The sequence below is a fragment of the Macaca nemestrina genome, chromosome 11 (genome assembly GCF_043159975.1).
Source record: "Macaca nemestrina isolate mMacNem1 chromosome 11, mMacNem.hap1, whole genome shotgun sequence".
NCBI lineage: Eukaryota > Metazoa > Chordata > Mammalia > Primates > Cercopithecidae > Macaca > Macaca nemestrina.
Genome location: NC_092135.1, coordinates 112,950,137 through 112,962,873, shown reverse-complemented (window position 1 = coordinate 112,962,873; position 12,737 = coordinate 112,950,137). Strand labels below are relative to the sequence as shown.

The 12,737-nt window shown below is 38.0% G+C and overlaps 1 protein-coding gene across 1 annotated transcript in view; it reads left to right on the top strand.

The window, feature by feature from the left end:
• LOC105481164 (ATP binding cassette subfamily A member 12) overlaps positions 1-2,343 on the top strand; it is a 211,384-nt gene extending 209,041 nt beyond the window's left edge. The window contains exon 53 of the mRNA XM_011740513.2: positions 986-2,343. Within this exon, the coding sequence (XP_011738815.2) occupies positions 986-1,093 (108 nt within the window). The 3' untranslated portion in view covers positions 1,094-2,343. The remainder of the gene's footprint in view (positions 1-985) is intronic.
• The last annotated feature ends 10,394 nt before the right edge of the window (positions 2,344-12,737 follow it).

The following is a 12,737-nucleotide window of genomic DNA, read 5'->3' as shown; positions in this document are numbered from 1 at the left end:
ATCTGTCTTAATTACATTTGCATTCAATAACTAGAGACTTATTAGGTCATCCTTTATCACTTCTGTACTGTCTTAATTTTACACCGCTCAACCAACATGACATATAGAAAGTTTGATTGTATCTGTCATTGGAGTAGGTCTGAAAGTAAGGCCTTTAAAGGTCAGTATATGGTGCTGGATTTGATGGACAACTTTTCTTGTGGGGCTTTAGGCATTTTAACGGGGGCTTTAGACAATCATGACTTTGCCAAAAAAGAAGACTTAGTCTTCGACTTATAACCAACTACAAGCACCATGGCAAAAAACAGACTCTCGATAGTTTTTGGGTGAAACTATGACTAATAGATTTAACGACTTTAAACAAAGATCTGCCTGTTAAGTAATTGGCTTACTGAACACAGTGTTAACATGGGCTTTCTATACAAATTTTATCTTAATGCATTAACTCTCGAAACTAGTGAAATTTCTCTCAACATTTCTACACAATCATTCAATAAGGGCATAGGGCTGGGCTCCTTGTTTATACCTGATAGAGATATTGATGTAGGTCATATGAATGCAGAAATGTGGCTACAGATAGTCAACTATGGCTTAAGATTGACATGATTATAAATAAAATCATAGTCATAAATATGGTCATAGATATAGGTGCTATTTTCAAGCCCCAGTTAAATTTGATTATCTGAAAGGACTCCTGGTGCAAGCGTGTATATACGTGTAGCAGGCCCCTATAAAATCTAGTTTTGTAAAACTAGGATTTGGATTTTATAGGGGCCTGCCCACACGTATATACACGCTTGCACTAGGAGCAAGGAAGGGGAGAGAGAGAGAGAGAGAAAGAGAGAGAGAGAGAGAGAATGAGAATGAGAATGAGAATGAGAACGAGAACGAGAACGAGAATGAGAATGAGAATGAGAATGAATTAACTTTCTTTCTTCCTTTGGCTTACCAGGCACTAATGGCTTTATTTTCCCTGAAAAATCAGGTTTTCATCAACTTTGCCAAAGACCAGAAGTCCTATGAAACTGCTGATACCAGCAGCCAAGGTTCCACTATAAGTGTTGACTCACAAGATGACCAGATGGAGTCTTAACACTTCCAGCAAACTCAATCTCAGCATAGGACCAATGGCTTCATTTTGAAGAAAAGCCGCAGAAGATACACTTCCACAAGATATCTGCATTTTAAAGTATTATACTGTACGGAAAGTTACAACTGTGTTAGACTAACAAGTAAATATAAAAGGAAATTTTTCCTTCTAAGGTCAGTGAGTATTGTTGCTACTGAAATGAATTCCTGTATACTCCACACTGTGAGCATGCTAATGTATATGCTGATGATTCTTATGCAAAGGTGAAGCCACCTCAAGATGAGTATCTTAATTTATTACTTTCAATAAAAAGGCAGCTTAAAAGGCATGGATATTGGTAGTTGAAAAACAAGAGTGGAGAAGAAAAGTCAGATGGTTTGTGGCAGGTGCCACCGGGCAAGTAAACAACATAATTTATTTCCAGAAAACAACAGAATGAACATCATCATGAATACATGAATCTGCTGTGATGTGTAAACTGCTAAGGGCCAAATGAACATTTGCAGAGCAGTGGGCACAATGTTTACAATGTATGTGTATGTCACTTTCGGTACCTGTGAATGCATGGGGACGTGCTGAACCCGAAAAAGTGCCTTTCCATAAGGATGCGATAGAGAGGGCAATTTACCCTGGTGGTAAACGGAACCTAGATTCACTCCTGCCATGCCTTGCCAGTAGTAAGCTGCAGGGTGGAACAAGAAGTCACGTGCTCTGGGAGGAAGGGAGGGGGGAATGGCTGTGTCAGCTGGGTAGATACAAACCCTGAAAAGAGAATCCATGAGCTGCTGGCAGGCAACATTTTTTGAAGCTCTTTCAGAAACCCTCATATTTGGGGTTTCTCTTCAGGAAACATTCCTGTGGAGGGAAAATGAATATGAAGATAATTTCCAGCTAATTATCTGGGTGATCTAGAATCGTGTATATGGCTATAGGATAGACTTCTTAATAATGGCAAGTGACATGGCCCTGGGGAAAGGTGCTTTAGGTACCGTGTGTGTGTGTGTGTGTGTATGTGTGGGTGTGTATCTATACAAGTTTGTCAGCTTTGGCATGACTGTGTTTCAAAAACCAATAAACTCAAAGTTTAGAAAAACTCATTCATGCTCTCATTTCATTTGTTAGGGAAGAGACAGGAACCTAAAAATGGGAGTCATGTGACCTGCAAAGTTTCACTTGATCTGGCCCCTGTTGACCTCTCCACCCTCATCCCCATCTTTCTCTTTGACCCTTTGGGATCTAGCCATGCTGGCCCCTTCCCACTCTTTCCAGTGCTCCACAGTCTTCCCCATGTCCAGACCTTTGCACATGCTGTTCTCCTGCTGGGAGTGCTTCCCCCCCCCCCCCCACTTTTTACCTGGCTAACAGGCTTCAGAAATGTCATACTTTCTCAGAGAAGTCAGACTGCCTGGCTTTCTCATTTTAAATCTGGTCCGCTGTTCTAATACTATATACTTTGTTGTTCTTCCCAACCTCCTACTTTTCTGTCAGAGCATGCATCATCATTTGTAATATATCCAGACTAACTATATATATATATGTATGTACATTAACAGATGGTAACACAATTTCTTTCAGGATGCAAAATGTCTTTGCTGAATATAATATATAGACACGCCTTTTGGAGTAGAAGGTATAACTCTGAGAGCGTGGGTGTCTCCAGGGTCCCAAGTGACAAAATAGATAGCCGAGTTCCATGAAAGAATAAAAGGAATTTGTTTGCTGTTCATTGTCTTTGCTGTGGTTGGCTGGTTGTCTGCTTGTTTCTGAGCAATTGGTAGGAAAGGAAGCAAAAGAAAAGGAGAGAAGGGACATGGAGAAAGGTGGAACCAGTGAGATGGCAGAAGGCTAAGTACTGAAACAGATGGAAGCCCAGTGAGAAACAGAAGTGGTTGAACAGACATTTAAAACTATGAGTATTCAAATACTTTTTGCATATTCACTCACTGTGTAGCCATGCTGTGGACGGTCCCTGACCACTGAATCTTCATTGAAGTCAGACACACTTACAAATGCTCTATGTGACTGAGTGTCGTGTGGAGACTGGAATGAAGATATGTTAATTCCTTTTTTGAAAGAGGCGCAGTACAGTGACAGCTTCATACCAGAAGCTGTCAGACCATGAGACAGGGAGATGCCAGGACATGTGTGGAGCAGAGCTTCCGACTCCAGCCAATCTTATCTACCTCTCAGTGGGGCAGGGAAGCCCCAGCTGGGCTCTGGACCATGATAGTAGCACCATTATTTGAGTGATTAGTATTTTTCTCCCTCACTAGGCTTGAAACTCCATGAGGACAAAGATCTGTTTTGATTTTCCTGGCTCTCCAACTGGTACCTATATACACAATAAATATTCATGGCACTCAATAAATATTTGTTGGTTAAATGAATAAATAAATGAAGGAGAAACAAAAGAGAGGCTGGCATGGTTGATATGAAAACCAAGCAACCTGATTCTGTTTAAATTTCTGAAATATGGTGAGGTTTCCCGTGAGGTAGTTTATTCTAGGAGAAGAAAAGAGGATGAAAGATGATACATGGTCCCATAGTACAGATATTACAGTGAATCTGCAATGGAAGGATTTAGAATGCTACGTTTTGTTTTTGTACATTTTTGCACGTTTTTTCTTTCTTTTTTTTTTTTCTGTTAGGATGTACTATTTAAGAGTGTCATGGCACATTTTTATATGTAATTAAGGAACATATATGAACATATATTTGAACCCATATCCCTTTGGGCTTCTCTGCAGTAGAGGAAATGTTTAGAGAATTCGCAGTTCCCAGAACACTACTTCCACTCTGGATAATACCTACAGAATGTGCTTGCTTTTTTTTTTTTTTTTAAGACAAGGTCTTGCTCTGTTACCCAGGCTGGAGTGCAATGGAGAGATCCCAGCTCACTGCAGCCTCGATCTCCCAGGCTCAAGTGATCCTCCCACCTCATCCTCCTGAGTAGCTGGGACTACAGGTGTGCACCTCCAAGGCTGGCTAATTATTTTTTATTTTTAGTAGAGATGAGGTCTTGCTATGTTGCCCAGGCTGGTCTTGAACTCCTGAGTTCAAGCAGTCCTCCATCCGTGGTCTCCCAAAGTGCTAGGGTTACAGGTAGTAGCCACCATGCCTGGCCCAGAATCTACATTTTTAATGTGAGTTACCTGAGTTACCTCTGAGGATAGTGGCAATTTTCACTTCATGCATAAAACCGAATTTTCATAATATTTATACAGTGGGTACAAAAATCACAAGAATAGAAATATGATCAACCAGGTAAAGTGGCTCATACCTGTAATCCCAACACTTTGAAAGGCTGAGGTGGGCGGATCGCTTTAGTCCACGAGTTTCACACCAGCCTGGGCAACATGGCAAAACCCTGACTCTTAAAAAACAAAAATACAAAAAATTAGCTGGGATTGTGGTACACGTCTGTAGTCCTAGCTTCTCAAGAGGTTGCAATGGGAAGATCACCTGAGCCCAGGACGTTGAGACTGCAGTGAGCCTTGATCACGCCATTGCACTCCAGCCTGGATGACATAGTGAGACCCTGTCTCAAAAGACAGAAAAATGATCCGTACAGCCTTCTGCAACAGTATGCTCTCTTCCTTACTGGTCGACTTCTAGACAAACAGCAAATGCTGACCTAGTTAAAGATGGGAAGGAGGAACTAGGTTTCCATTCTCTTACCCTCACCTGACCCCAGAAGTCTGCTTGTTTCCCTAACCTAAGCTTCTCAACATAAGAAGACAACAAGCTACAAGGAAATGAATACTATTTCCTTTGGTGTAATTTGCTTCAAAGTTAATCTTATCACTCCCTTGCTTATAAATCCAGATTGGTTTTTCATAATCTGCAGGATAAAATACAAACTCCTTAACTGATCTTCAAAGTATTTAGTAATCTGGCTCCAACACTTCAATCTCTCTTCCCCATGTAGTTCATGCCCTTACTGTAATAAATTTCTCGCTATTTCCTATTTACTTCAGAGCCTTTCTCAGTTCTGTGCAACTTTGCTCACACTGCTCTTTTCTCTTGGAAGACCTCCTCTCCTTCCCTACTCAGCTTTTATCCAGAATCTGTTCATCTTCATTACCCTTCTCTTAGGCCTTCTCTTTAAGGAAGACTTCCAAGAGAGCCTCAGGCAGAGTTAATTGTTCCATCCTTTGTTACAAAAGCATTTTTGTGCATGACTCTGCAGAAGTATTTTCATCTGACATTATAAATCATCTCTGTACATATCTCTTTCTTCCCTGATTCTAAGTTCCTTAAGCGCAGTGACCTATTTTTCTTCATCATTGTACCTCCCATATCCAGCAAAATATCAACATATTGTTGCTGTTCAATAAATTTTTGAAGAACCAAAGAGATCTATTTCAACTTAGAAATGCTTTTAGGATTTTTGCTTTAACTTTTTTGTAATCATGCCTGTTTTAGTTTTAAAGTTTAAAGTTAATTGCTGGGGGAAAATGTGCAGATGACCAACATTTTAAGTTAAAATGTTGATTCTGCATAAAGTGCATTTCACTAAAATGCCAAGCATTGGACATACAATTATTTTAGTGATACTATTGTCTAATATGGCATTTGCTCAAGGATTTTTTTTTTTTGAGACAGAGTTTCCCTATGATGCCCAGGCTGGAGTGCAATGGCATGATCTCGGCTCGCTGCAACCTCCGCCTCCTGGGTTCAAGTGATTCTCCTGTCTCAGCCTCCTGAGTAGCTGGAACTCCAGGTGTGAGCCACCACACCTGGCTAATTTTTGTATTTTTAGTAGAGACGGGGTTTCACCATATTGGCCAGGCTGGTCTCAAACTCCTGACCTCATGATCTGCCTGCCTTGACCTCCAAAAGTGCTGGGATTACAGGCATGAGCCACTGTACCTGACCTGCCCAAGGATATTGAAAATAAAGATGCTATTTAAATCAAATACTTTCACTAAGATAGAGTTATACTTACTCACTCTCATTGCATGAGTGGAAAAACTAGCTACGAAAGCTGTAGTTAGGTTGTAGTTAGGTTGGCTGCATGTGGTGTCTCACACCTGTAATCCCAGCACTTTGGGAGGCCGAGGCAGGAGAATCCCTTGAGGCCAGGAGTTCAAGACCAGCCTGAGTACATAGCAAGACCCTGTCACTACATAAAATTTTAAAATTAGCTGGGGACAGTGGTGTGCATCTGTAGTCCTGGCTTCTTTGGAGGCTGAGGTGGGAGGACTGGTTGAGCTCATAAGGTTGAGGCTGCAGTATACCATGATTGCACCAGTGCACTCCAGCCTGCACAACAGAGTGAGTCCTGTCTGGAAGGAAGGAAGGAAGGAAGGAAGGAAGGAAGGAAGGGAGGGAGGGAGGGAGGGAGGGAGGGAGGGAGGGAGGGAGGGAGGGAGGAAGGAAGGAAGGAAGGAAGGAAGGAAGGAAGGAAGGAAGGAAGGAAGGAATTGTAATTAAAATAGCAGGACCTACCACTTATTCATAATTTTTTATCTGTGAGGTACAGGTCAAGTTTGCCACATTTCTTATTCTCACACCAAACTTTCAGTTGGTTACTGAAGGTTGGAAAAAGGCAACTATCTGGCCCAGAATCATACAGCCAAAGAATGAATTTGATGCCACAGACTGTATTCTGACATAGACCCCTCCCTCACAAAAAGACTTGACTGTGTCAACTTACATACTTAAAATCCATTCATAATTTATGATGAGCTGTATTTATGTCTGTGCTGACTTGGCAAGAGAATCACTGGTCCTGTGGGCCCTGAAAACTGCTCCCTTGTCTACTGCACCTATCTCCAGTACTGTTTCTAGCACGAACGAGAAGACTCTGTTCCTGACTATCCTCTTCCCTAAGAAATCCTTAGGAATGATCCTGTTCTTTCACCTTCCTACCTCCTGCCCCTCACCCCAACCACTGAACTAGCTCACAGATAAAACCAACAATGTCATTAAGTATGCAACGATTTACTATTGATTTCCATTTATTTTAACTCAAAAGAGTTGTGGTTTGTACTTACTGAGATTTTGTTGTTCTCAATATAGCTGATAATTTTGTTATTCTGTTTATTTGATTTCTTTCCTCAGTTTATATCTATTTTCATTTTTATGCTTTATTATTGCATTCAAATGGGAGCTATAATTCCCAGTGTAAGGAAGCCCACACTGTGAAATGGTCTATACCCTAAACAGGTTATGGCCAAGATGGCTCTTTCAACACCTCAAAACAGATTTTTAGTTCTTATTTCATGGGATCCATTGAAAGTTTCTAGTGGAAGAGGAAAAGCCCGCACTTAAAGTTAATGCTCTTAGGAACTCAATAGAATTGCCATCCAAATTCTTCTCAAAGACAAAAGTTTCACTAATCAGCCCAAAAGAAATATTTAGTATTACCAGAGAAGTTTTAGTTTCTTTTATTTAAAGCAGTTCAGTCATTAAATGAAGCTATTAATTAAATATTTTGAGCTAAAAAATTGTAGGCAAGATGCTCCAACCAATGCATATATCATTTAAGAATGAAATAAATGTAAAGTTCCACCAAAGGCAAACCAGATAAAACTCCAGAAAAATCCTTAAACTTTCTGTCATATTCTTTGGTGAAATGCATAAGCACACATTAACTAAGCTAGGAAATTTTCTTTTTATACTAATCTGTTTTAAAAATGTAAGATACATTTAAAAAAGGAAAACTACAGGTCAATACCCCTAATTAAAAATGATGCAAAAATCCTCAACAAAATACTGGCAAACTGCTCAAAGAAAAACTTCAGCCAAATTAAATATAAAGGAGTTTAAGCAACATGGTTGGAAAAAATTTATAGACAAAAAAAGTAGTGACACACAGAAATTGGAAGTGAGGTACAGAAACAGCTGGATTGGTTACAGCTCCATGTTTGCCTTATTTGAACACAGTCTGAACACTCAGCAGTGTATGAGTGGTTGAAGTACAGCTGCTGGGATTGGCCAAGACTCATTATAGGAGTATACTGCTATTTAGGTTTTCAATCCTGTCTACCTATTAAGTTAGGTTGCAGTTTATCCACAAGGACTGTATGGAAATATGGAGTCCTTCTCAGGACATATTTAGTTTGCATTAACAAAACCAAATTAAACAACACATTTAAAAGATCATTCATCATAACCAAGTGGGATTTATCTCAGGGATGCAAGGATGGTTTAACATATGCAAATCAATCAATATCATGCATCATATCAACAGAATGAAGGACAAAAACCATATGATCATTTCTACTGATGCTGAAAAGCATCTGATAAACTTCAACATCCCTTCATGATAAAAAAAAAAAAAAAAAAAAACCCAAAAACTGGGTATAGAAGGAATACACCGCAACACAATAAAAGCCATATAGGACAGACCCACAGCTAGTATCATACTGAACAGGGAAAAACTGAAAACCTTTCCTCTAAGCTCTGGAACAAACAAGGATTCCCACTGTCACCACTGTTATTCAACATAGTACTGGAAGTCCTAGCTAGAACAATCAGACAAGAGAAAGAAAGAAAAGTCATCCAAGTCAGAAAGAAGTCAAATTATTCTTGTTTGCAGATGATTTATCTTATATTTGGAAAAAACTAAAGATGCCACACACACACACACACAAACTGTTAGAACTGATAAAAAATCCAGTAAAGTAGCAGGATACACAATCAACATACAAAAGTCAGTAGCATTTCCATATGCCAATAGCAAACAATAGGAAAAGGAAATCCAGAAAACAATTCAATTTACAATAGCTACAAGTAAAATAAAATACCTAGGAATTAACTTTAACCAAAGAAGTGAAAGATCTCTACACTGAAAACTATAAAACACTGATGAAGAAAATTGAAGAGGGCACAAAAAATTGGAAAGATATTCCGTATTTGTGGATTGGAAGAATCGATATTGTTAAAATGTTCATACTATCCAAAGCTATCTACAGATTCAATGCAATCCCTATCAAAATATCAATGACATCCTTCACAGAAATAGAAAAAGCAATCCTTAAATTTCTGTGGACCCACAGAAGACCCAGAATAGCCAAAGCTATTCTGAACAAAAAGAACAAAACAGAAGGAATCATATTACCTGACTTCAAATTATACTACAGAGCTATAGTAATCAAAACAGCATGGTACTGGCATAAAAACAGACATAGCTCAATGGAACAGAATAAAAAAGGACTCAGAAATAATTCATACATCTACAGTGAACTCACTTTCAACAAAGGTGCCATGAACATACATTGAGGAAAGAACTATCTCTTTGATAAATGGTGCTAGGAAAACTGGATATCCACATGCAGAAAATGAAACTAGACCTATATGTCTTTACATAGGCAAAAATCAAATCAAATGGATCAAAGACTTCAATCTAAGTCCTCAAATTATGAAACTATTAAAATAACACATTGGAAAACTCTCCAGGACATTGGACTGGGCCAAGATTTCTTGTGTAATACCCCACAAGCACAGGCAACCAAAGCAAAAATGGACAAATGGAATCTCATCAAGTTAAAAAGCTTCTGCACAGTAAAGGAAACAATCAACAAAAGTGAAGAGGCAACCCACGGAATAGGAGAAAATATTTGCAAAGTACACATCTGACGAGGGATTAATAACCAGAATATATAAGGGGCTCAAACAACTCAATAAGAAAAAACCTATTAATCCAATAAAAAAAAAGTCTATTTGAACAACTAAATGTCTGAATGTACAATTCTCAAAAGACACACAAATGGTAAACAGGTGTATGAAAAAGTGCTCAACATCATTGATCATCAGAGAAATGTTCGTCAAAACTACAACGAGACACCATATCACCCCACTTAAAATGGCTTTTATTCAAAAGACAGATAATTACAAATGCTGGCAAGGATGTGGAGAAAAGAGAACACTCATAAAATGTTGGTGGGAATGTAAACTAGTACAACCACTATAGAGAACAGTTTAGAGGTTCCTTAAACACAAAAACTAGAGGTATGATATGATCCAGCAATCTCACTGCTAGGTATATACCCAAAAGAAAGGAGATCAGTCTATTGAAGAAACATCTACACTCCCATGTTTACTGCAGCACTTTTCACAATAGCCAAGATTTAGAAGCAACCTAAGTGTTGATTAGCAGATGAATGGATCAAGACAATGTTGTACTTATACATAGTGGAGTACTATTCAGCCATAAAAAAAGAAAAAGATCCTGTCACTTGCAAGGATGAAGCTAAAGATCATTAAGTAAAATAAACCAGGCACAGAAAGACAAATTTTGCACGTTTTCTCTTATTTGTGGGAACTAAAAATGAAAACAATTGAACTCATGAAGACAAGAGAACAGAAGGATGGTTACCAGCAGCTAGGAATAGTAGTGGGGGAGGGGGACTGGGGGGAAATGGGGATGGTTAATTGGTGCAAAAATATAGTTAGATAGAATGAGTAAGATCTAGTATTTGATAGCAAAACAGGGTGACTACAACCAACAATAATTTATCATACATTTTAAAATAATTGAAAGAATGTAATAGAATTATGTGTAACACAAAGGAAGGATAAATGTCTGAAGTGATGGATACCTCATGTACCCTGATGTGATTACCATACATTGTATACCTGTATCAAAATATCTCACATACCCATAAATATACACATCTATGAACCCATAAAAATAAAAAAATAAAGTTATTAATTTAAAAATTTATCTGATAGGATTTGACAGACAATAATAGATTTAAGAGATATACAGGAAGATCAAACATATAATAGAAGTTCCTTTTCTTTTTGAAAACCAGTCGATGGAAGAGAGCACATGTTAAAAACTATGACTGAAAAAAAAACTTACCTTAAAAAATAAATATCAAAGCTAAATATTGAAATGATATATTGTGTATCTGGGTGAACTTCACTGAGATATATTCTTGTAAAATTATTGGAATGTAAAGGAAATACCCTTTGGATAGTCAGAAAAAAGAACCAAGACCCTTTTTAGAGAAAGAAAATTATGTAATCATAATATTATTTGACAGTAATGATTTATACCAGGAGAGAAAACATAAACAAAAGGCTTTGTATCTAATCAAAATGACATTGAATTATAAAGGTTTCAGGCAGATTATTTTGAAGATATGAGAATTCGGTCGATTCAAAGCCCTTTCCTGAGGAACTCACCAAAAAACAGTTTTCAGACAACAAAATGACGGTAGTGACATTGACATAAAGACTAGTTTTGAGCATTAAACATCTGTTTGTCTGCAGAACTAAATCTAAATGAAGATTATAAAAGTACGTATGTGATAAAAAAGAAAAAGGAACATATCTGATCTCTTCCTAGGTAGAGCTTCTAAAGTACTCCTCTATTATAAAGGTCTTCCTAAAACTGTTCCTTGATAATGAAATTAAACTATAAATTGTCTTATTAAATAATTTATCTTTATTAAAGAGACAGCTTATATCCTTACTTGACCAGTGTGACCTGTCTAGCATTTTGAGATCCCTCCAAGAATACTGAATCTGTAACATAACTTATATGTATAAAGCATATCAATTGAGCACAGAGAGTTGAGCAAATTGAGGGTTTTTTTTTCAATTATTCTTTTACGAATGTACTAAGAAGAGAAAACAGGTGGTTAAAGTGTAATGCGCACTCTACAATGGCCCCCAATTGTTTCTACCTCCTGTACTGATATTCTTTAGTGAAAAATTCTCTCTCTTTTCCTGTGACTTGCTTCAGACCAACAGAATACAGCAAAAGTGATTATGTCACACAAGATTGTACCATCTGTCTTGCTAATAGCCTCTCTCCCTTCCTGGCTTTAATGAAGTAAGAGGCCAGGTTGAAAGGCCTCCTTGGCAAGGAATGGCAGGCAGCCTCTGGCCAACAACTGTCAAAAAACTAAAGACGGCCTCCAGCTGAGAGCCAGCAAGAAACTGAGACCCTTAGTCTCACAACCTGCAAATAACTAAATGCTGCCAACAATCACCTGGCAACAGGTTCTTCCACAGTCTGGCATGCAGATAAGAACTCAGCCCTAGCCAATACCTTAATTACAGCCTTACAGAGAATCCTGCTAAGATGCACCCAGACCCCTGACCCATAGAAATGGTAGATAATAAACATGTGTTGTATTAAGCCACCAAGTCTGTGGCAATAGTATTATGTGGCAATAGATAGCTAAAACTCATAGGTAGACTAAAATCTAACTGCCTATGCAGCCTTAACTTCCATTTTCTTCTTTGATAACATTTTTCCTTCAAAGAACCCTTCCCAAAAGATTCTAGTCTGTATTTGCTTAAATGTGTAATTAATAATCCTATCCACCCTGATCTTTGAGATAATTTTTATTCCTCTCTGTTTAAGGCACTAGCTCTTTGGTTGACTTTCTGCTAATTATTTCATTGTGATAAAATACACATAAGATTTATGATCTTAATCATTTTTAAGTGTACAATTTAAGTGTACAATTTAAGTGTACAACCATCACCATCTGTCTCCAGAACTACTTTCATCCTGTAAAACTGAAACTGTACTCATTCAACATTAATTTCCTTTCTCTCCTCTCCGACAATCACCATTATACTTTCTTTGTTTATGATTTTGACTCCTCTACTCTATGTACTTAATATGAGTGTAATCATACAGTATTTGTCTTTCTGTGGCTGGCTTATTTCACTAAGC